Source organism: Tinamus guttatus, unplaced genomic scaffold (genome assembly GCF_059628265.1).
Source record: "Tinamus guttatus ecotype Peru unplaced genomic scaffold, ASM5962826v1 Tinamus_guttatus_pri_ptg000399l, whole genome shotgun sequence".
Taxonomy (NCBI): domain Eukaryota; kingdom Metazoa; phylum Chordata; class Aves; order Tinamiformes; family Tinamidae; genus Tinamus; species Tinamus guttatus.
The window spans coordinates 1255232-1279575 of record NW_028288933.1 but is presented as its reverse complement, the minus strand read 5'-3'; the positions used below and the strand labels follow the sequence as shown (position 1 = coordinate 1279575).

At 35.3% G+C, this 24344-nt stretch overlaps 1 protein-coding gene across 1 annotated transcript in view; it reads left to right on the top strand.

Annotated features, from left to right (window-relative positions):
• PPFIA2 (PPFI scaffold protein A2) overlaps positions 1–24344 on the top strand; it is a 285048-nt gene that overhangs the window by 237864 nt on the left and 22840 nt on the right. The window contains exons 15-22 of the mRNA XM_088531206.1: positions 120–211; positions 1907–2042; positions 2518–2738; positions 5422–5659; positions 8394–8423; positions 9347–9477; positions 9959–10113; positions 14148–14241. Coding sequence (XP_088387332.1) covers positions 120–211; positions 1907–2042; positions 2518–2738; positions 5422–5659; positions 8394–8423; positions 9347–9477; positions 9959–10113; positions 14148–14241 — 1097 coding nt within the window. The remainder of the gene's footprint in view (positions 1–119; positions 212–1906; positions 2043–2517; positions 2739–5421; positions 5660–8393; positions 8424–9346; positions 9478–9958; positions 10114–14147; positions 14242–24344) is intronic.

The window sequence follows — 24344 nt, the reverse complement described above, 5'->3', positions numbered from 1 at the left end:
TATTTAAGCTTATATTCAAGGTATTTTATTGTATTTGTTTAGCTTTATGAGATTAATATCTCATAAAGTAAGTTAATATTGTATCTAAAGTAAGCATATCATATTTTGCCCATTTCCAGGAAAGACTCGCAGAAGAAATCGAGAAACTGAGATCTGAACTGGACCAGATGAAGTTGAGGGCTGGTTCTTTAATTGAACCCTCATTGTCAAGGTAACATTTAAAGAAAAATATTTCCCAGCTTTCCATTGCAAGAGAACATAAATAGAGAAGCCTAACATTTACAAGAATGTGTTCAGACTGCACATAAAAGTAATCATGTATTTCTTTAAAAATATAACATCCGTGCTATGTTTGTTATTGTTACTTTTTTTGCTTTTAGCTTTTATCTCTAAGACTAAAACCATCTTTTTCCTGGGCAGCATTGTTTTTAAAGTGTGAGAAGTGTTTAAGAACAAAAATTCCCTCTTGTTTCCCTTTTCTCTTTCTGGTTTGTTTCTGAAACTGATTATTAATGTGGCTGTGAACCTTGCAAGTTGTCTGTAGCTCATTGTAAACATTTCTCCCCTTAGTTTTAAAAAATATTTAAATACAGCTTTAAACTGCCATTCTCTGCTCTTATAGATCCTGAAACGTCAAGTAGAAAGGCTTTGTTCTCCTATCCCTGTTATTAGTAAAACAGAAATTAAATCTGATTACTAATGGCCTGGTTTTAGCAGGCAGTCCTCCTCTCTCCACTGCAGCTCTGTCAGGGAGAGCTAACGCAGGGCTGTGCTCATCTGTGTGTGGAGCTTGAGCACTCTTCCTTGTCCTCCTTGAAAGCCATGAGCATATTTTTGGAGTTTGTATAAACACATATATGTTTAGTTGTCTTATCAATGTAGTAGTAGTTACATTTCTTTTCTTTTTTTTTTTTCTACTGTGGTTGTGTGCTACTATAATCGTGTACCTGTGCATGGTATTCATATATTTCTGTGGAGATCTACTGTATATTAAGACCTAGATATTGGCCAGGTCTCCATTGCTGGAGCTGACTGCTCAAATGGTGCACAGAGCTGCTCTCTTCTGATTTCCCTGCACACCCATAGTGGGATGTTTCTAAGGGGAACTTTTGCAACTGCTGTTTCATCCAGGACATGAAAAACTGGAGAACAGTGTCTACAGCCAAGATGTGCTGAAGCCAGCAAGCCCATGCTCAGCACATCATCCCAAGACCTATCGAGTCCATAGGAAAATCCAGGGTCAACCATTATTATTCCAGAATCTTTCTGGAGTAGGATTCATTTTTCTTGCCGTTCATTTCAAAACCGCACTCGTGCCTTAAATGTATTTTTATTTGAAACCTTGTAGGTGCTTTTTCTCAGGCTTACTGTTTCAAAAGCATCATTAGATATACTCATAATCCATTCATAACCTACACTGTATATATCTCAGGGCATTTCATTTCCACAATGCAGAGCAGAGCTTTACAGACAGAATTTTGTATAGATATCCTTACTCCTGAACTTGTGACATCCTTACTGTAACCTCAGGAATATTTATTCAGGAAAGTAATGGAAGGAAAATCCATAGGATAGTAGATTCAACAGTCAGTACAGTTCATTGTGTTTACCATGTTTACTTGCTTTTTCCATGTAAAAGTTTTGGATCATAACTTTTATTAGGCAATACCTTCATTTTGAAAAAAAAAAATTTTTTTACTGCCTTAATTTTCTCATAATATGATTTCAATGTTTTGCTTTTAAAAGCTTTTAAGTGTAATAGTTTTGTCATTTTGTCTGTGAGACATGCTCGTTTGCTTAAAAAGGAACTTAAAAAAAAAAAAAATTAACAATCTGTCTTTCTAAACCGAAGGTGGATTATTACTGTTATTACTACGCTCAGTCTCTTGCTTTGGCTCTGTTTTAGGCCTCATCTTGACACGTCAGCAGAGCTGCGGTATTCTGTGGGCTCCCTGGTTGACAGCCAGTCTGACTATCGGTCAACTAAAGTGATACGGCGACCTAGAAGGGGCCGGATGGGAGTGCGCAGGGATGAACCAAAGGTTAATCACCACTTTCACTTCAAATATGCCTTGCTAAGAGAATATATTTCAGACTGTTAATCTTACAGATTTTTTTTTCAGGAAAAAAAGCATATTAAATATAAACAGCAAGGCTTGTTTTGTTTTGTTTTGCTTTCCCCATACATACTCAGACAAGAGCACCGTTGTGCTAAAACGAAGGCAGAGAAGATTTAAGTTCAGATAGTAAAGTTCAAACAAATTTTTCTATCTGTCTTTTCTTGGCATCATTGCAAACTTCTCTTTTAGTTAATTTAACACAGCTTTAAAAATTATATGAAAACACTTTATACCATCTGCAATGCCAAGAAAAGCCTTTTTGCAGTAATATTACTAGTGTTAATGGAGAATTAATCATTGAATAAGGACCATTAAATGTTAGTTGCTCTTCTTTGCTGTTTTATTTTGAAATTGTTCTTCATGAACTAAGCCTTATTCACTTCCTAATTCCTACTAGGTAAAATCACTTGGAGATCATGAGTGGAATAGGACTCAGCAGATAGGAGTTTTGAGCAGCCATCCATTTGAAAGCGACACCGAAATGTCTGATATTGATGATGATGATAGAGAAACACTTTTCAGCTCCATGGACCTCCTATCACCGAGTGGCCATTCGGATGCCCAGACTCTGGCCATGATGCTTCAGGAGCAGCTAGATGCTATCAATAAAGAAATCAGGTATGTGACTTGTATCTGCTTGGATGTGCTTCTTGATTAGAGCTTTATCCTCGCCTTAATGTTCAGGTACCATTGTTCACTGTCAGAAAACCTGGCATATATTCGAAGGACTGGGAACACGTCTGTTTTTTGACTATTTTTTGTGGGAAAATAACAATGATTTCTTCATTTCCTAGGCATATGGCTTTCAAAGTGCCCCACATGAAGAAATGTTGGCCACTTAAAAGGAAATATGTTAGAGAAGGCTAACGCTGGGAGCATTTGACAGATCTCTATTTTTCTGCTTTTCTAGATCTTTTTCTGTATTCTGCATAGCTCTGCTTTCTCAGTGATGACCTCCTGTCTGAAATATTTCAGTACTGTTCCTATCTTTTTCTGCCAATTGTTCCTGTATTATATCTCAGATAAGCCACTTTTTCTAAGACATAGATGGAATCAGAGAGTGTGACCTTTTCATGCTCCAAGTTGGGAGTTTGGAAATAGTTAAATTAATGTGTTTTGCTGATATCTATGCAGATTTAATGGGATAATAGAGAACACTATTTTAATTAAGGGATCTTTCCAAGTGAAACCATACTTTATGCTTAAAAAAATCTTAAATGTTTTTCAGGAAAATTAGTTAAAAAACATGTTTCAAGAACATCCTTTCTCTAGCTTCTGCTCCTTAAGAAGGAAATGAAAGAGATGCTGCTAATGCCTTAATAACCTGAGTAACTCTGGCGACTTTTCCCAGGAGGAGGCTTTTTGTTAGATAACTTGCATTTTGCCTTTTTAATACTGTGAAAATTTCTTCATTTGATTTTTAGATAGGATTAATTGCAGCTATCAAGATAGAAAGTATAAAGAACATTTTCTTATTAGGAGGGAAAATCTCTTTAAAATGATATATTTCCAGTATACATAATAAAAAACAGATAAAATTCTCTTTTATGGAAATGTCAGCACTGTGACCAGGTCAGGAAGTTATAGATTCAACAGACATATTTATCTTGTTTGACAGCTTTACTGTTAAAAATATAACAAGATGTTTTGTACTTTAAATACACACAGGTAAGTGAATTGTACCTGCAGATAATCTATCAGGATACTATTTGTACCGTACTGATACAGATAATTCTATTACTGAGCACAGGATTGTGATTTAGGGTATTGTTTTATGTCATAAAAACAGAAGCATGAAAAGAAGATATCATTTATAGACATTTTTGCTTGAGGTCAATTAAGAAAAGGTTTTTTTGTTTCCCCTGCTGATCATTTTATACTGAAGTATAATTTGGGTTTTTTTTTTTTTTTTTTTTTTTTTTTTTACCGTTCGCCGTCACTCTTAATGATTTAGGTAACTAATTTTGTGTTCCTTTTAAAATATATGTATACATTTCAGGAAAAATAGTTCAACAAGGATGTCTTCCCAGATGTTATTGCATTGCATAAATTCTTGATCTTTTTTCTTGATGAACACTGCTCATAACAATTTATCAAATGATTGGATATATCAAAAGAGATTAATAGAAGATGATACAGGATTTAGATTACTAAATGAAAAAAAAAGAAATCCCTGTCAAATTATGATTTGCTTTTGAGTTCCTACCACATCCCATTTTGGAAAGAACTGTAACAATTTTATAGAAATGTTGAAAAGGCTTTAAGAAAACACATCACAGCATGGGAATTTGCTGGTGTATATTTTCAACATACTATATCTTCACTTGTTATTCATTTCACTCAGAAAGCTTGGCTCACAGTTTCTCTCTCCAGGTTTCAAGTTCCTGTTTTGCCTTGATCCCTCATGTTCTTTCCTCCTATCCCCCAAAAAGACTCTTCTTATTACAGGTTTGTGGAAAATGGACTGCCTATGTTATCATTATAAGTACAATTGGAGAACCCAGGAACCCAAGAACCCAGGAAAAGCATCCTGTTGAGCCTACATATGTTTAAGAAAATTATGTTTGTGTCCAACAAGAGATCTATTTTAATGAAAATCACTTAAAAGCTTTGACTTAAAAGCAACTGTATTTTTTTCCCATCATTTTGGGGGATGAAATGGACAAATTGATTTACATGTTCTCTTGTTTTATTAATACAGATTAACTTAGCAATTCCCTTCTTAAAGGCCTGTTTTCATTTGAGTTTAAATTTGTGTTGGTGCTTTGGCAACAGAAGATCAGATGAAGCCAACTTAAGATTGGAATTAGTTTCCTATTATAAATCGGATTGTTAAGTCCCCCTCCCCTACCCTTTGCTCTTCACAAAGAACCAATCTTCCTGAAATGTCATATGTTGGGTCTTGTTGTTGGGTAAATTCTTCGAACAGATTTTGAGGCCAGAGGATTTAAAAATATATAATTTAATAATTCTGATGATTTAAGATATTTTTTCAATGCTATTTGGGAGTCAATTCACAAAATTAATATTTCCTTTCTTTTTTGATATAATTTACAGTATCTTTCAGTTTCTCTTTTGGAGTATACAGAAACAAAGAATAAAATTAAAATGAGAAATAAAAGACAGAGTCAGTGATGGTCATACGAAACCTCTGCATAAATATATATTGTGTACGTCAGTGTGAGTCTGTGTAAATATGTGAAAAGTATCAAAGACAACAGTTTGCTTTCAGAATCTGGGAATACTTTTAGCTCATTAACGTTGGCCTTTGTGAAAACGCATTCATCTTTTATTTTACAAGGTTAATTCAAGAAGAAAAAGAATCAACAGAACTGCGTGCTGAAGAAATAGAGAACAGAGTGGCCAGCGTGAGCCTGGAAGGCTTAAATCTAGCCAGGGTCCACCAAGGAACATCCATTACTGGCTCGGTGACAGCGTCATCACTGGCAAGCTCATCTCCTCCCAGCGGACACTCGACTCCCAAGCTCACTCCTCGCAGTCCAGCCAGGGAAATGGACAGAATGGGGGTCATGACGCTGGTAAGAAACTCTGTGAGGCAAATGTTGGGTGTGATGTTTCTAGTATGAAGTATTTGCTCATTTCACTGTATGAATTGCTTGTCTTTCTCCTTGTTTGTCCACCTGTTCATTGTAGGTACAGATAGTTATTCCCCAGAATACGTACATGTTTGAAGGCTTTTCTTTTTTGTTATTTTGTTTGATCCACCTGGGCTTCTTGATCTGGTGATCAAGATCCTTCATTACACTGATAGTGGAATTAGCATTGGTCATTGGACTGTAATCAATTCATATGTGATTTTTTTTTTTAAAGTGAGGAGCTTTGAAGTGATGCAGTTGTTACCCAGCAGACTTTGTGCCTTAGTGAGTTTAAATCTCCAGGAAAGGTCTAGTAAACATTACTTTTAAAACCTCTACTTCACATATCTGACAACTTGATTTATTTTTCATCTAATAGGAATTTATTTTCTCATAGATTTATTTTCTCCTTAGAGACTCTTGTATGTATTCTTCATGTTAGTGTATCAAGCTCTTGAAATAGGTGCTTTGTTTTCCAGTAACCCATTTAAATTGTGCATTTCAACATTATGAACAGTGTGCATAAGTATTGAGTCACCAAATCATGATGCAGAAGAATTCTAACAATACTGTACCTTTGAAAGCATATTCTAGAACAAGACTGTTTTGAAAAAAAAATAAATTGTGGTCATAGAACAAACAGAGCAGCACAACAGTTAAGTAAGTGAAGATAACACGTCAACATTTTCAAGATGTCCAGCTCCAATAATCATAAGAGTGAAGATACAGGGTGCAGTGTGAGATACAAACCACAGTTTAGAGCCTGAGCAAGTTCATCCCTTTAAGTCCTCGGAGAGAATCAAAGCAGCCCACTATGCTGAACTCTCATATACTGTGAGCAGGATAGAAACATCTGTAACCTTATTTTTGTTTGCTATTTTTATGATAAAATTAGATCTGAACATCATCAGATTCCTCCTGTGGTCCATCCCTGGGAAGCAACAGCACTGGGTCCCAGTGGTGACAAATGTCCCTGTTGGAGGCTCTCAGCAGAGAGGACATGAGCTTCTATCTCAATTTGGAAGTAGGAATTAACTCTCCTCACCAAGAACATTGCTAAAAACAGCTGAGAGTGGAGCCCAGCTGTTCCTTATCCAGTTGTCTCCTGCTCAACTGGGAATCAGGATGTTTGTCTGCTGTCATGTAGCTGGTGCAGGAACCAGCTGAGGTCTCCTTCCCAGCCCTGCTCCTGGCAAGTGGCTGAGCTACCTGTACCCATTCCAGTTTAGGATGGTGTTTTCTGCCTCCCAGGGAACTAAAGACAGAAGTCTCCAAACACAGGTGGAGGTCAGGACTCATGGTTGTTCCTTCTTTAATGACCACCACTGTGCTCTTCCCCCTGGTCCTCTCTGCCAAACAGCAGACCTGAAACCCTTGGTGGCACAGAGCGCTGAGTAGGAGGCAGGAGTGCAGGCGGGCATGGTGTCACTGACTGAACAGCCTGGCTCCATTTAACCAGTCATTTAAACGAGTGACTCGGCTGCTGCTAAACGGCGATGGGTAGCCAACCTTCCAGCAGAGACTGGCACTGCCTGGTCGCCGTGATATGGACACGGTAGCTTTGAGTCAGTAGGTTCATCAGATTCAAATCCAAAATGACAGTATAGCCTCTGTATGTCATGTTGCCATGGCCTCCCTGGTATCAAGCTCTAGCTCTGCTAAACCTCAGATGGTTGTGTCTGTATAAGTTGCAATCAAACTCTCGACATATCCTAAGCTGTAGAAGCAGTGCTCTGTTGCAGGCTCAGCAGCACAGTTCCACTCATCCACTAGCAATTGTGTGGATCATTTCAGGATGCCCCTGAGTTGCTTCAGCAGAAGTTGAGTGTTTCCTTACCCTTACTGGCTGGGGATGGACACAACAGGCTATCAGAGGTCTTCCAAATAGGAACGCCAAGCTGAGAGGAGATCCTTGGTCTCTAGAGTCCAAAATTGCCAAATGATACTGTAGAGGGTGGATAGAAAACCAGCACTACAAGAGTTTCCACAACCAGGATCTATGCAGTAAATAAATTCTGCATAGTTTCTTTGGCTTATTTAAATGAGTGAGACATCTGCCAGAAAATATAAATGGAAAGGGGTTTGAATGAGGTACATTCTGGCAGCTTTCTACTGTGAGATAATGTGGTCCAGTGCCAAAGATGGATATATCTGTATCCATTGATTGAAAATACCAATGACATTAAGAATGAGGGAAACAGGAGAGAAATACCCTTTTTCCCAGCATAGTGTTTGCTGATGACATTTTGCATTTATGCTTGATGAAATATCGATAAGTATATAAGCGTTTATAATATTAGGGAAAAATGAAAAAAAAATTTGGAGGAGGGGGTAGTGGGAGGATTTATAATGAAGATTCCAATTATAAAAGGGGATGCCATATGTTTGAAATGTCCTATATGTCTATATTTTTTCATATATATGAAAATGGAGAAGATTACAACTTTAGAAGCAGTAATTGCTTTTAGAGAATGGGATATTTGTCAGGGTTTATCTTGTGTTGTGACACAAGTTTATATTCAATATATTACCATGCAAAGAATTAAATGAATGAAAACTCAATTTCCTTCCTCTATATGTAGAAAGAAGGAAGAACATGAGGCATTTTGCTGTCTCTGTTCAAAAAAGATTTACTAATCATTCTTCTTCTGTTGTTGCTGCTTGTTACCAATCTAAGCCAAGTGACTTAAGGAAACATCGAAGAAAGGTATGATACTTCTTCTTTTTTTTTTTTTTTTAAGTTTAAAAGAGCCTTCTTAATATAATCTTCCATGTCAGCACTCTGAGCTTCTTCAGTACTGTTCAGATAATTGGGTTCCTTGCTACCTATTGCATCTCATCCATTCCTTTTTATTCAATCCTTAAATACGATCATTTTAATCTTACCTCAAAAAATCTTGAAAGGGTCACAGCTGATCCAAGAATCAGGGTCCTCCAGGGACAGAGTTGAGTACTAGCACACCAGCATAAACTTAAAGGGATACAGTTAAAAACAAAGTATGGGAACATAGGAATTATTTTCAATATATTTTGGCCATTCCTATTGCTGGAGGAACCAGGCAGATTGCTTGCAATCTTCTGATGATCTTACATATTTACATACAGGCATTGAATGTGCAATTTATCTTTAAATAAGGGGAAACAGTGTGCAAGATAAATCATTATATAGTGTGACAAAACTTCTTTTTGTTAAATGATTATTTTCAAACACTGATTATTCTGTTAACAGCCTATGCACAGAGTGGTCTTGTTTATGTCTATATTTCCCTTCTCCCTTACATCCCTCAAGAAACTTTGTTTACATGAATAATCCTGTTAAATGCAATATGCCTGCTCATGCATGAAGTTATTCTCCTGTGTAGACCTTTACTGGATCAAACTGTTTTGCATAAAAGGAATGTTTTTCTTCTTCAATGCAATTTCTTTTCAAATATGTACTTTAAGCTGCCATGCTAGGCAATTTTTGCTCTTTCGCAAAAGCCTCTTTTAAAAATACAAACCCTTACAATGTGCTCTGAAAGTTGCACTTGAATCCATACGTGTCTTGGTTCACTTGACAAATTCTTGAAACATATGTTGAAAATTTCTTGAAAAGCTAATAGACTTTGGATGATGCATCTTTCCCCACAGATTGCAGTAGTCGAAGAAGATGGGCGTGAAGATAAAGCCACCATCAAATGTGAAACTTCTCCTCCTCCAACACCCAGAGCTATCAGAATGACTCATACCCTTCCTTCTTCGTACCACAATGATGCCAGAAGGTAAGGTGTTTATAGCATGAATCAGCTCTTCAGTTTTATCACATTTCATCCATTTCAAATCATGCTGTTGTTTAACAACCCCCAAATACCCTGGTTTCTTCATGTTTTTATTAACAATTTTATTAGCAATTACCAATTTTATTAACAGTTGTTTTTCCCATAGGTAAACCTTTACATTTGTCTTACCTTTGGGAATATTTCTTGGTGCTAAAATATGCTGGATAGTTTTGTACATTAAAATGTACGGTTTTTATCACGACTAGAAGTGATCAAAACTAGTGATAAGAACTGATAAATATTTATGTTTATTTCTAGCCTCTCTTACCAAGATTCTGTCAGCCTGATGGACTACATATTGTTAAATCACTGAAGGAGAAAACGTGATTAATTGTTCTAGTTGTAGGGAGAAAGCCACTCAGAAAAAAAAAAAATCTGTGAATGTTAACGTGTTATATTCTACTTTTTTATTATCATTTTGTAGTAGTTTGCCTGCTTCACTGGAACCAGAGAGCATTGGTCTTGGCAGTGTCAGTAGCAGCCAGGACTCCCTCCACAAAGCTCCCAAGAAGAAAGGAATCAAGTCTTCAATAGGACGTTTGTTCGGTAAAAAAGAGAAGGCTCGCCTTGGACAGCTCAGTAAGGAATTAGTGGTACCAAGCCAAGGTCACCATTTCATAGTCATTTTTTTCATTTTTAATTATGCTTCTTTTTGGTTTTCCAAATAGCTTATTTTTTCTTTACACTGGCAGAACTTTCCCATTAAATTTCACTGTTACCGGTAATTATGTTTGTCAAAGTATGATGAGAGTAGAGCATAAATGAAAAGAGACTTCTGACACAAATTACTAGAATCACCCACTTCAGTGAGCCTGCTGCTTCAATACCATCTTGCATTAGGATAAAAATGCTAACTGTGTACTCTGAATTATCAGAATACAAAATGACCAGAATACTCTTCACACATTATTGAGAAGATGCATCCTCTAGGATATAGAAATAATAATATTTTATAGAATATATTATCTATATTCTGTATATATATATATATATATATTCTGTAAGACATATGTAATATAAAAAAATAATGGGCATATAGCCAGAAGAGACAAACAAAAATAGTGCAAGACTTGATAATGTGGCCTCTTGTCACCTTTGTTTCCCTGTCATTAAAATGAGTAGTAGCTCTTTCCTATTCGCAATGATTTCATATTATACAAATTTGTTACATACTAAGTCAAGATGACCACATAACATCAGTGAATGACTTTTAAAAGCTTAAAATAATTGCAAATATTTAAGCTGGTATGTAAACCAAAAAATAAAATAACTAAATTAATATTAGAATTTTTCCTTATTGCATCTAAAAAGCCCATAACTAAAATTCTACAGCATGAAATAAGATGATATTATGGTCTTAATAAATACCAAGTTACTGAACATTCTCCTTTCACTCTCCAGCTTTTCTCCCCTTTGCCTGTGAGAACCTTGTGTCCTTGAAAAAAAAAAAATCTAATCTTAATTTAAATTCCTTTTCTTTCTCACTATGGAGAAAATAAAACTGATTTATTCAATCATCTTCATGGTTTAATATATTTCAGAATCTATTAAATGGGTCGCTCAAATAAACTTGCATGTTGCCATCTGCGCTGATTGAGAATTTTATAACTTTAGACTGGGTTATTAATTCACGTTTACATTTCATAAAACCAATTTTATTGATATGGAAGGATTATGCATAATAATCTATGAATTCACAGTAATTCAGGCACATAAAGAATGGAGATGTAGTAAGTGCTTTGGTCTTCTCTGCAGTTCCTTGCAGTATGAAACAAAAAAAATAACACCTGTAAAGATTGTCTCAGGAGCAATGTAATCTTACAATAGATTCATTTTGTAATAATATCCAATATGATTACTAAGACAAATGTATAATTGGATAAGGCCCATTTATAATTCCCAGCACTTGCTCATGAAATTGCAAACAGATATTAGTGTAGATTTGCAATTAAATGAAATTCTTGTAGCATCCATCCTTTGGCTCAGTTGCAAATGATAACAGAATAATAGACATTTTGCTTACATGAGTTAGTTTTACAAACATACAAAAAATTACTATTGACCAAAAGTAGAAGCAAAATATTTTGAGAAATTAAGAGAAGTTGTTGAAGAGCTGAATTATAGAGCTTTTTCCTCTCTTAATATATGGAGAGCATATATGCATATATAGAGAGGAGAAATTTCCATTCAGAGGTAGTACTTTAAAGATAACACATACAAAAAAATCTTCAAAGGATATATAAAAAATATTTCTATTTATGGTAAGATACTATATCACAGAACTCTATCATCACTGTGCTGCATAGTCCTAGAAATCAATGTTAGGGTATTTCCATAAATTTAAAATCATTAGAAGAATCTTATTTAATTCCTTGCTTAAATGTATTCTATTCTGACACATACATACTTAACTGCTCACAGTTATATTTTCATATATGGAAAATACATCTTCTTCAATAAAATATCAAAATTCAATAAAATATCAAACACCAAAGTGATAATTCAGAGGCTCAGAAACAACATTAATTTTATTTTCCTATTATGTCCATATTTTTACATGCACACAGTTATGTTAAAAGGAACATTTTAAAAGTTCACCTCAGTATAGAGAGTATTTGTCTCAATACACGAATGACATACATTGTAAGCACATATAATATTTCTTTAACTAATACTGCAATATTTCTAAAATCCCAGCAATCCCAGTCTTATTTATGAAGCAATATTGGAACATCCAAAATTTTATCACTAGCTTCCTCAGAGCCAGGGTATCATACAAAATAATTTCTTGTTCTACACTATCTATATAACTTGGAAATTGTTCATTTTCAACTACTAAACTTGCTATAGTTTCATTATTTTATAATTTGCTATTTGCATCACCTCTGCTCAGTCATTTGTGTTATTCAAAATCAAATACATGGTTTACGTTTTATTTGGTTGTTTTTAGACACAAGATAAAGGATTGCTAGATTCTTCACAAATTCTTTTAAGTATTATTTGTTTTATTTTTAAGTTTACACAGTCACCTCTCATTTTGAGATTATTACGCCGGACATTTATGTATTCTCTCTATGTTATGTTTAAAATATTCAAACCCATAAAATAAATGTGCTACAGGCAGTTTTAGGCCTGCACAGACAAGCTGATCTGTATGGTGCGTGGAAAGGTCAGCTGGTTGGGAAACATTTCTCATACCTGTCTGCATGTCTGAGATAGGTTCAACACAAGGTACCCTAGGTTATTGAGATGGCCCAGATGTGTTTGCTTTGTGGGGAAGTCCCTTTTGATGAAAATACTTCCCAATCTGCAAAAATCCCTCATTAGGCTGCACTCATACTAGATTTGATACTAGATAGTAGGTTTGAAATACTAGGAGCTGCTCACTTGGAAGGTCTGAGTGAGGTGTTGATACAGCACTTTGCTGAGCTACAAAGTTGCTCCAGGGTCAGCAAGAAGCATTTGATGTGATAATCTTGTAAAACTTTCAAAAGTAGATGAAATATAGCAAATTATGCATTCTGTTTTTTAAATTTGCATGATACTTCGAGATGTAATGTCTTCTTTATTAGAGAAAAATTCTGTCCAGATTACAGTAGAGGTGAAAATACAGAGAGTTTTAAAGGACAGCTTTAAAACGGTCTGTTTTTTTTAATGCCATAAAAATGGTGCATCAGCAGGTTTTTATGTTACTTGACCCATGTACATGTAAAAGTGATTTGTAAAAGTCTGGGATGGTATTTTAGTATGTGATAAAATTTACACTTGGGGTTGTCCTTACAGTTGATGGATTGAAATAGAAAACCAGGCACCTCCTGCATGGCAAAGAGCAATATCCTTCCACTGCAGCACCAAGCAAGTCACCATCACTGACATAATCTTGATCAAAACCAGTCCTGTGCTTAGTTTGCAATGTGGATTTATTTTGGGGCAGGCACCCTTGCTCGTTTTAGGCTTCCCTAGGGATTCCAGGCCAACGGCTTGGCGCTGACTGTCCAGCTCCCATGACTTTGGCAGAAATTAGGGGACTTAAGGACACAGGATGCTCTTCTTTGCTCTCTCTCTGAGAGATTCGTTGTGTCATCTCTGAGTCTGCGGGGATAACCACATCAAAGCCTGTCTCTGAGAGCAAACTAGAGACTTGAGGCTAAAGACATTAGATGATGCTGTATCATATCAGTAGCGATCAGACAGCTCTTTGGAAGGCTCTTTCATCTGTGTGTTTCCCAACTAAGATTAAAAAATGTGAGTGTTGTAATAGAGCACTGCTTGCTAGGGCTGCCAGAGCAGCCGTAGGAGGCCGCGGATAACAAGCAGTGGAGAAAATTGGGGTGCTCTCCTCGTACATGCGTGCAAAACACGTGGAGGAAACCACTAGCCTCTCTACACCAGTGCCTTTCATGTATGAAATGGAATTTCCTTGCCAGAACTCAGACGTGTTTACTCCCGTGGTTAATAGATGTTGTTCACCAATATCATCCTTAGCATCTTACGGAAAAAACAGACACAATAGTGAAAAAAGGGGGTCACTAGAGGGTTGAGGAGGGGAACAGCAGGGAAAGAAATATTGGGAAATATGGTGATTTTTTTTTCTTATTCTTACTCCACCACAGGAGGTTATATGGAAACAGAGGCAGCAGCACAAGAATCGTTGGGATTAGGCAAGCTTGGAACGCAAGCAGAAAAGGACCGACGGCTGAAGAAAAAGTGAGTAACTTCTTCGTGTGGCTTTCATTGGCTCACACTCGATTCATGTTTCATTTTTGTGTTGGGTTTATGCAGGCTTGTAACAAGGAGGATGGCCATTTAGTATGACAGTTTGTCATTTATTGTGTGGGTTTTTTTTAGAATAAACATTTAAGTGTTTTTAAAGTTGCATATATGAAAATGGATATTCCTAAATATAGGAGGAATATTTAATTTTTTATTTGTCAATGGTACAAATTTGTTTCATTTGCAAAAGAACATAAGTTTAAGAGAAAGAGACATTTTCTGTTTCACACAGTAATTAATTCTGTGGTAACTGCAGTTTTTAAAAACTAAGTAGGCAGAGAAAAAAGGTATCTTAGTGACTCACTGCATGGATTATTCAGAAATTTTAAAAAAGGCAAGATTGTTTTCATTCTCCATTGAATACATGATTATTTATGTCTATAGAAGTCAAAGGCAACATAAGCCCTAGCAGCTTTACTTTCTCTTTTGCCTGTCTGTAAATGACAACCCAGCTTTGTGTTCAGATAAATTATATAATCATTTAATGCTGGCTCTGGTGCAACAACTTGTAAAACCATTGCACTGAGTCATAGCAGCTGCCAGGACCTAAGGCAAACTATTTAAAAAATAAAAGTAATAATAATAAAAAGCTACAAGCACAAAAGAATCCTCTTGGCAGTATCACAGTTCCAATGTAATAAGAGGCTGTTAGAGAAAAAACGATGGTATTTAAAAATGACTTTGAAAATTCGTTCTGTAAACAAACAGGTTTGTTTTTCATCCATAATCACTAACTTTAGCACTACCATTTGGATTCTGAAAGCCTCATTTTTAAAATTTGCAGTGTTTTCAGGTCTCTTTCAGTCTTTTAATGTTCTTTTGCAAGGTTTCAAGAGAATCTGCAATTCTAATCAGAAGAACCCAGGAATATGATTCAGCTTCTAAGTAGATTTATATGTAGGATATTTTTAACCATTACTTTTCAAGCTCCAAACGATATATATCTTTAAGCATGCACGTCTAGTTAATGTACAAATACAGGTCCAGTTTAAATCATCCATAATTTAGTAATTAAAGATAGAAAAGCAGTGGTTGCTGAAGCAGTGAAAAGCAGGGAGAAACACTTTAAATTCAATTAAGAAACTCAGATAGGGTAATCTAATTGATGACTTTTGTCTGCATTTTTTATCTCTAAATATGTCATTATTCATTTAAAGATGAAGAAAATGGATGAAGTATATTACTACACTTTTTTACTAAAATCTGGAAAGCTGGTGCTATCACAGCACTGTCACTGCCACAATAATTCATAAAGACACACTGAATTTTCAGTAATTTTTTTTTGCAGTCCCTATTTTATCTTCCAGTTCTGAGGGCCAAAGGCACCACAACCGAAACCATTATGAAGGGACATATTTTTCACTTTATGCAACATTGCATCTCTTATGGTAGCACTGAGTAAGATAAAACTAGACTGTGCACAGTACATACTACCTACGTGACAGAACTTACCAAGCTTTTTGTCTAGAAATAGTTGGTGTTCAGGTAGTCTGCTACTAGAGCTTTGTCTAATCTCACTCAGTGAGCCTTTTCCACACTGTCTTCTTTCCAAGTCTTTATTCTTTACTCCTGTGTTGTCTCCTTGGTTCCTTACGAAATAATCAAATCATTCTTTTTTATACTGTGTACACCAAGGAATCTATCCCTTGTGGGCAAGACCATTCAGCTACCTAGAACTGTACAGTATTTATCCTGACTGTATGTTATTTACCTATCTCATGAAGGTTTGTGGGGTATTTTCTTCCATTACTTCGGATTTTTCTGTCATTATAGCTCTTACTTTGGAATCCTTATGATGGCTTTCAATATTCCTTTTAATTTGCTAGCATGGAAGTAATAACATATATTGACTAGATGATCTCTAGAGGTCCCTTCCAATCTTAAGCATTCTGTGATATTAAACACCAACCCACAGGAGGTTGGTTTGGGTTCCCATGGAGTGTTTCTGTGATATTGGTATTTCCCTTCGGAGAAGTAATAACATACATTGGTAGTTCCCTTCAGAGAACAGCAAAGGAGCTCAAAACACATATAGTTGTAGCAGAAAATATCAGAAAAATAAAGTATTTAGGGTTAGAGACATATATGGGGGTTCTGAAAAATTATGGCAATCATCAGGGCGCCAAGCTGTCAATAGGGCAGAATTGACATTTCCCTCTGAAAAATATAGTTATGCATTTGCATGTAATGCCCTGGAATTTGCATGCAATGCCCTGGAGTGTCCAGAATGTCATTTAAATGAAAAGTTTGTCTCCTCAGAAAGTCAGATTCATTTTTGTCACTTCATGATTCATAGCTCCCTCTAGATGTCAATATTTCAAATACCTGTAAAATTGCTGATTTAATTCCAATGAGACAATATGACAGTGCTACAGTGTGTAACATGAGGGATGGCAGAAGTGACTCTTTACAAAAGCTAATAAGAAGAGCCTTCTCTCTCATGGCAAATCAGTGACATTTGGGTTTAAGCATTTGATTCCATAACAGATCCTACAAACCCAGCAGAGACAGCAGGGGTGATCCCTGGACGTGAGAGAGCAGAGCACCTCACCTCACTTTGGCTAAGTTAAATCAGGACATAAATTCCCAAGAGAACAAGGCCCATGAGAAGGATAGTTAAAAGACATTTCCACTTCTAAAAGTGAGGAATAATACCACATACCAAACTGGTATTTCTCCACTGTCTGCTCTTAGATAAGTCAAATCAATTGGCTTTCAATCCTGTTAACAGCTCAGTGAACTTCTCTTTCGGCTCAGTGATAGGAAATCATGGTTTTAGTGCAGGAAAGCAAGGATTCTCCGCTTGGCATGAGAATAAAGGTGTGATTCATCATGGTGATAACAGCATTTTCAGAGTACTCTTTAGCATTGTGGAGGTCATAAGAGGCTAAATTCACCAGTATTTGCAATTAACTTTGAATTAACAAATTAAAAATTGGATAAAGTTAGCATAGGACAAATTCATCTTAACATTTTATCCATGGTATTTCTTTCTGTTGGATTAAATTAATAGAAAAAAAAAAGAAGAAGAAGAAAATTTTAAATGCTGAAATTCCGAATTTCTTATTTGACATTTTTGGTGTTTTGGACCTCACTACAAGGATGCCCCTGCCCTAGAGATGAAGATCCAGGATGCATCCAGTTGTCAGTTGCTGCAGCCAGGAGGTATAAGTAGTGCCACAGATGTCCTTGCCACCTGCTCCTAAACAGCAAGCATTTGCCATAGCCCTGTTCTTGGCTTGTGGAGTGGTAAACACATTGTAGTATATTATAATATTTTATTGTAGTTTCTATGCATATTACTGAATAATACATTTCACCATGAAATGTTTCCTGAGAGAATATGATGTTTCTGGAGCTAAATCCCTTCCAAGTGACTATGGTGTCATTAACCAATTATTACATTTCAGAGTTTTCCTGCCTCTTGCTCAGATGGTGCTACTTCGATTTCTTTCAATTTGAATTGACTACTTAGACACCATTAAAATGTAATTATCAATTTATCTCAATGATGAGTAAGTAACTAGACAGTAGTCACAAGTATTTTTCCAAGGTCATCCAAGAGAAATTAAAGGAGCTGGCTGGAATTTTTAAATTAGACCCCATCACATTGCTAAAATTATCTTAAAAGATGGATTTATGTTATCTGAGCCATCTATAGGTGTTTACTCTCAGAGAATAAATATATGACAATTCTGGTTAAAGTTAAAACTCTCTAAGTAAGTCAACTATTTGTAAACTGGAAATGAAATAGAAAATGAAAATCAATGTCAAGGATATTCAGAGTATTCTCTTATTCTACTACTGATTTATGGAATAATATTCTTCCAATTTAGCCTACATTTAAAAATAGTAAGAATATTTTGTCGTTGTTGTGGAAATAAATGATGTTGAGGTAGATTAATGCACTGCATCACTATTGTTTAAACTAACATTTATATTCCACCTCAGTTGTTATATACAAAAGCTGTTAGCATTTGGACATAGTGTCTTCTGCCTTTAGTCTAACTCCTAGAACCAGCTTGCCCCATATCCATTTATTTAAAGAAAACAGAATTCAGGGCTAAAAGCATTAGCAACTGTGATGCTCTGTATATGGTCGTTACATTTACACAAGTTCAATTCATTTGTTCACACAATCAATTCATTTGTTCTTGATTACATCATAAATTTCATTTGTTTTGGGTTTGCTCTCCGGAAAGCACGCATCACTGAAACGAAGGATGAAGCTGTTCTCTTAGCATTTTTTTGATTCATGCTAAAAATGAAGACCTAGTTTCTTATTCCTAATTTTGTAATCAAGAGCTCCAGCCGTATCTTCTTGCTGGCTCTGTGTACGCTGCCCTGGTTCTGCACAACATTAGCCTTCTTTTTCATTTTTTAACTACAAGTAATAAGACTGTTTATTACTTCTTTTTACTTGTTAGCAACAACTGAAGGAAAGGTCTGTTTTTTTCATCGTGGGCAAAGCACCTCCATCAAGCAAGGTTTGAGAGACATTCAAGGACTAGCACTTGATTGCCACATAGAGGTGAATCTGACCTTGTGCATTCTGCTAGTACACTCTCAATTTGGGCTATGCTCTAACTCCCTAAGGAAATCAATACAAATTATTTGCATGTGCAAAATTTTGCATATAAATCAGCTAGCCCTGAACTAGATCCCATTAGTGGGATCCTAACTAAAAATCTGATAAATTCCAAGGTTTATTTATATGACTGTTAGAATGGCAATCTTCACTTACCTCATAGCTCCTGAATTCACTGCACTTTGTTGTAATGACATTCTTAGTTATCTGGCCAAGGTAGCCTGAGTAGACAGCAGATCTTCCAGCTTCCCCTTTTCTACTACTATGATTTGATTTGACTCTGAATAAAAATCAATTGATTTTCTTGATCTGTATAATAAGATCAATCATTTGATTTCACATTCCCAAATCATGCTTAAAATGTGGGTTTTACATTTTCCAAGGAAAATTAAAAAAAAAAAATCTATCCTATGAACCTGTTTGGGGCAGATTTACTCCAGAGGCACAGACTGTTTGTAAGCTATAATTTCCTCCCTGCAACCAGGTTGCAAAAAAGCTTTATCGTACCAGAACACACACATACATATAGCCTGGTAAGGTTAAGAGCTGACTTGTTCTGTTATACAAAATTCCTTTGTGAAAAGAAATTCAGAGAGATTATGACCTTATAATTAACCTCAGAAAATTTCCAGACCAGTAAATCTCAGCTGACTACAGTAATGTACCTATCAAGAACAAGTAACTTCTGTATTAACAGAACAGAATGTGGTACTAAGTCAGTTTGTTTCCTTTTTTCATAGAAAAAAAAAAAAAAGAATGCTGCCTTTGGTGAAGTCATAATAGTGCTTAAGTCCTTTTCCTTTGTATGTTTTAATTCATTTTTTTCCCAAATATTAAGAGATGATAGAGGAAAAAATGTCACAAAAACAAGGCTGCATATTTTAGTAATCTGCATTTAAATTAAATGAATTAAATCAAACAGAACACTGTACTTAGATTTACTTGTAGAAAATTGAAGCTTTGGTCCCCAGTCTACAGGCTCTGTGAAAATAGACCTTCTAGACCTTCTTGTGGAATCACGATTTTGAGCACTGTAGTCAGCATTTAGTTCATTTCCATTCCACGCAATGCCCCTTAATTAGAAGAGGTTTTATGTGTTCAACTGTAATTAGAATTTGACATAGCATATTTGTGACTACAAATAATCTGTCCTCTGTAGTATACAAATGTTTCTAATGATCATCTTAATTACACATATTTTGGAAAAAATGAATCCAATTAGATCAATTAAGGTCCTTGTTCCTGTGCTTTACATCTATTGTTCTTGTATACTTAATGCGTTAAACTACATTAAGTGTACATGATTTATTTTCTTACACTAGCTTTTAAGAATAATTTTAATTTGGTGCATATAATTTCTTCCCTTCCTACCTCATCTATAAGAAATTAGCTGCTGTAGTTAGTAGCTTTCAGACTGCTCTTTAATTATTCATCCTTTTCTAGCAAAGAAAACTGTATTCAGTACTTCTTATTATTTGCTATTTTCTCCTCCTACTTCAGGAAGGAGAGCTATGCGATATCCACCATCACTTTCCCTGGGTTGGGCTAACGTCTAATCTTTGAGGCATACATAAAGATGAGATTTCAAATCTCATTCCTTTTACTGAATATACTTTTCCACTTACTTAAAGACTATTAGAAATAGTCAACGCAAGGTTTTGCTGATATCTTTTATTTGTGTTAAAAAAAACCTTGTTATGAAATCAGATATTTGGAGACTTCCTTTCTTATCATTATGATAGTCTATCATTAGACTATTCTGGTGATTAAAAATTAGATATGGGATATTTTATTGAGGAGATAAATATTTTCTATTTCTAACCCAAAATTTTAAGAGGTTTGTATTTTTAATACAATATTTTGCCTTTTGCCATTTTTTGTGTTCTTTTTTTTCCCAAACTGCATAGAATATATTTGTCCTTAAGATCAACTAGTTGCAATTTTTTAATCAAATGAAAACAGAAGAGAGCCCCAATCCCTGTCTTATCTATGCATATGGGCCCATCTATTACAATTTGAGATATAAGCATATACTCTTAAACATGCAACTGCTCCCTAAACTCTGATCTCCTGCGGATACAAATATCCTATCAGATTAAATGTAGAATTAAGGTTTAAGGGAAGAACGGATAAAACAGCAGAGGGGAAAAAATATCTTTAACGGTTTAATGTAAATCTAAGGGAAATGCTTATCTTCCTTCAGAAAACTCATGATAAAATAGCTGTCTTATGAAAAGGTAAAAGCTAGAATTTAGAGATCTATTTTTTTCTTCTGGGTATTTTTACTCTGAGGACAAGAGCACAAGGAGACACATGAATGTTCCTAAATCCCCTGTTCCTGTAAAGGGGGGACCTGTCTTCACGTCTCATGGGTTATTCCCAGGCAGCATTGAACTGCCAGCTGATTAAAGCAACCACAAAATCATCTTCAGTTAATCCCTCTGTTTATTCCTCACCCCCATATCCCAAGGAGGATTGGGAGGCAGATGTAAGCAATGAGTACTCTGGCTTGATAGAACGGCCAAAGCGAAGGGCTAGACTCCAGCCAAGGTGTTTGAGTCAGTCTTTGCAGTAGCTCAGGAGAGTATGAGTACGACAAGAGACTTTGCTCCAAAATCACATATGTATGTTCTGTTCTAGTGGTAGTTCCACCAGATTTGGTAATTTTTTGAATAGTTTGCTTGTTCTTTGTGTACAATTGCTTATCTTCATTACCCTTCCCTTGCTTTTTATTCTTGAACTTTCTGTTTGTACCTTCTATTTTGTTTCCACCTACTTTTCTGTATCGTGTTTTTTCTCTTTTCTCCCATCTTTTCTACTCATCACACACACAAACACATGCTCACACAAAAGAGACATAAAATTTTCTTTTTCTTTTTTTTATGATGGCAGTTAAAGGATGCTGAAGAAATGTTATTGTCAGTGACGACATCCTGGTTTCTCCTACAAGCATAGCATACCATGAATACTAGTCACAGTAACTAGCCATCTATGTGCATGACATCATCTGGTTATTTCATAAAAACAAGTCTAGGTCATACACAATTACTCCAGGATATCCTGCTAAAATACTGGTAAAGTGCATGTCGGAAAGTAAATCTGGTTCATAGTCCACTCTCATTTTCACTGTGTCTCTATAGTAATTAAAAAAAAAAAAAGGAGTTTGGGGATTTTTCAGGATATTTGTGTTACACAAGTATCGTTATGAAATTATTAAAATTTGGGCAATATGCTTGGATTTGAAAATATTTTCTGTGTTCATGATGTTTGCAGATCTTTGGCACAAGTATGTGTTGTATGCTGTGCTGAGTGGTGCCTGATAAACAGCCAACACTAATGATAGTGCAATTTTGAAAGATTCATTTATTTTTCGTAAGATCTTGTAACTTCTTTGAAAAAAAAAATCAGAAAAAGATTTAAAAGATTTCCATATTTATAACAGTGCTATAATTTTATCTATCATGTTTTTTTTGATGGACTGACATATATTCATTAACATTTGTGTGCTTTTTTTTTCCATTCATCTCTCTTCATCTCATGAAAAGCATATCTGGGTAAGTTAAAGCACCATGGCTGCTGAACGTGTTCATTTTCGGCACCATGTTTTATTTTCTAATTTTTCTATTTTTTTCTGTGGATTTTATATATGTGTACAAATCCCTGCAAAATAACCAGAACAAAAACTTTCAAAATATTCAGACTATTTGCAATCCTTAAAAACATACACAAAATCAACAATAACACACACAAATTCAGCCTTAACAGAGTGATTGCACTATTTAGGGACAATTATGACACTTCTGTTTTTTTACAAAAGCATGGGGGGGTGTTTCTGAAACCAAGAATCACAAAAGCAGTAGGAGATCAGTGAGAGTAAATGCCTAAATTCACAGGTGGATGTAGGCATAAATTCTGTTGAACTGAATCTCTGAGGACAAATTCCTAAGCACCTTTGTAGCCAGGGTTGCAGATTCCTTTTCGCATGTGAGCCCATGTATTGCATACGTCGTGCAATAGTATTTAATTTGTGCCTGTGTAACTTCACTATTTTCTTTTCGCCAGTTCATTTATATTATGTTAGAGATTTTTTATACTCGCTAACCTGATATCAAGTTAAAAGAAGGCTTTTAAGTCTGACACCTCTTCTTTGATCTACCATGAAAATATTTTTTTTTTCGTTAATTTTTCCTGGAGCTTAAAAAGGAAAATTTCACCCATACAATATTTCTGAAGTATGTATAAGCTATAACTCTCTAAAGGCTTTAAGAATAGAAAAAGTCAAAGAAAACAGGGGTTAACAAATTAATTTAAAATGTATAATTATGAAATGACTTAACAAAAACGTATTTAATAAAGTTTAATCAACCTGGAAATTTCAGGGGTCTCCAATGCATGTAATAGAGTACATGCAAGATTGGAAGATTATGTACTGGGCATCTGTTAATGTCATCTATTTTTTTAATAATAGCTCTGCAGCTCTAATTTAAAGTTCAGGTCTTTGTTTATCCTATTTATTCAGCATTCCAGAACATGCTTCACTTAGCTCAATTCAGAAAAATGAGTAGTGCCTTTCAGCTTGCATACACGTATAATGTGCACCTATACAGAATCATTGCAGCATTATTAAATCTGCTTTCCCAATCTGTGTTACCTGGGCTGATATCAAGTTTAAGGGTACACTTCCTTTAGTGATTTTAAAAATATTTATTATTAACATCCTAATTTATGACTAACAACATTTTAAAGCTATTCTTCTCCAAAAATTTCTTAAAGTTGGATATGCAAATTTTGTGAAAATGGGAATGGAACTTTACTGCTTTCTCCTGATCTGCCTATTACACCAAGTAACAAAAAGGAGAAAGAGTGATAACTTGTAATATGCTGGCTTTAGCTACAGAATCCTTACCTTCTTTAAAAGATTACAATCTTTAAAGTGACAATAGCAAAAATAAGAAGCCAAAGCCAACCTAGTTTATTAGAAATGCTCTCTTCCAAATTTTGGGATCTTTGAGTGTAAATATGTTGGATTTGGACATGCTGTACTGACTGTCATGCTACCAGAGAGACACAGTTTTAATTCATAGGATTACTCAAATAAACAAAGAATATTTTGTCTACCCTTTGTGAAACCAGTCATGTATAAAATTTGGTTATAAATTAGACAGTGCTTATGATAATAATAGTGATGATAGTAGTAACAGTAGTAATAATAATAATGGAAGGTCTACTAGTTTCCTTTACGAGGTATTATTCTTTCCTCTGCTGTCTTTCTGAGAAAACATCTATGAGTCAAAGCCATTTTGTAGGAATCTAAATCACCTGCTAGCCAGAAGCTCTAAATTAATTCTGCTTTTACCATACTGCTAATATGATTTGACCTTTGATTTCACCGTGCCTATTTTGAGTTTATCTCACATTTTAATTAAGAATGTTATAATTTGCATCCCTG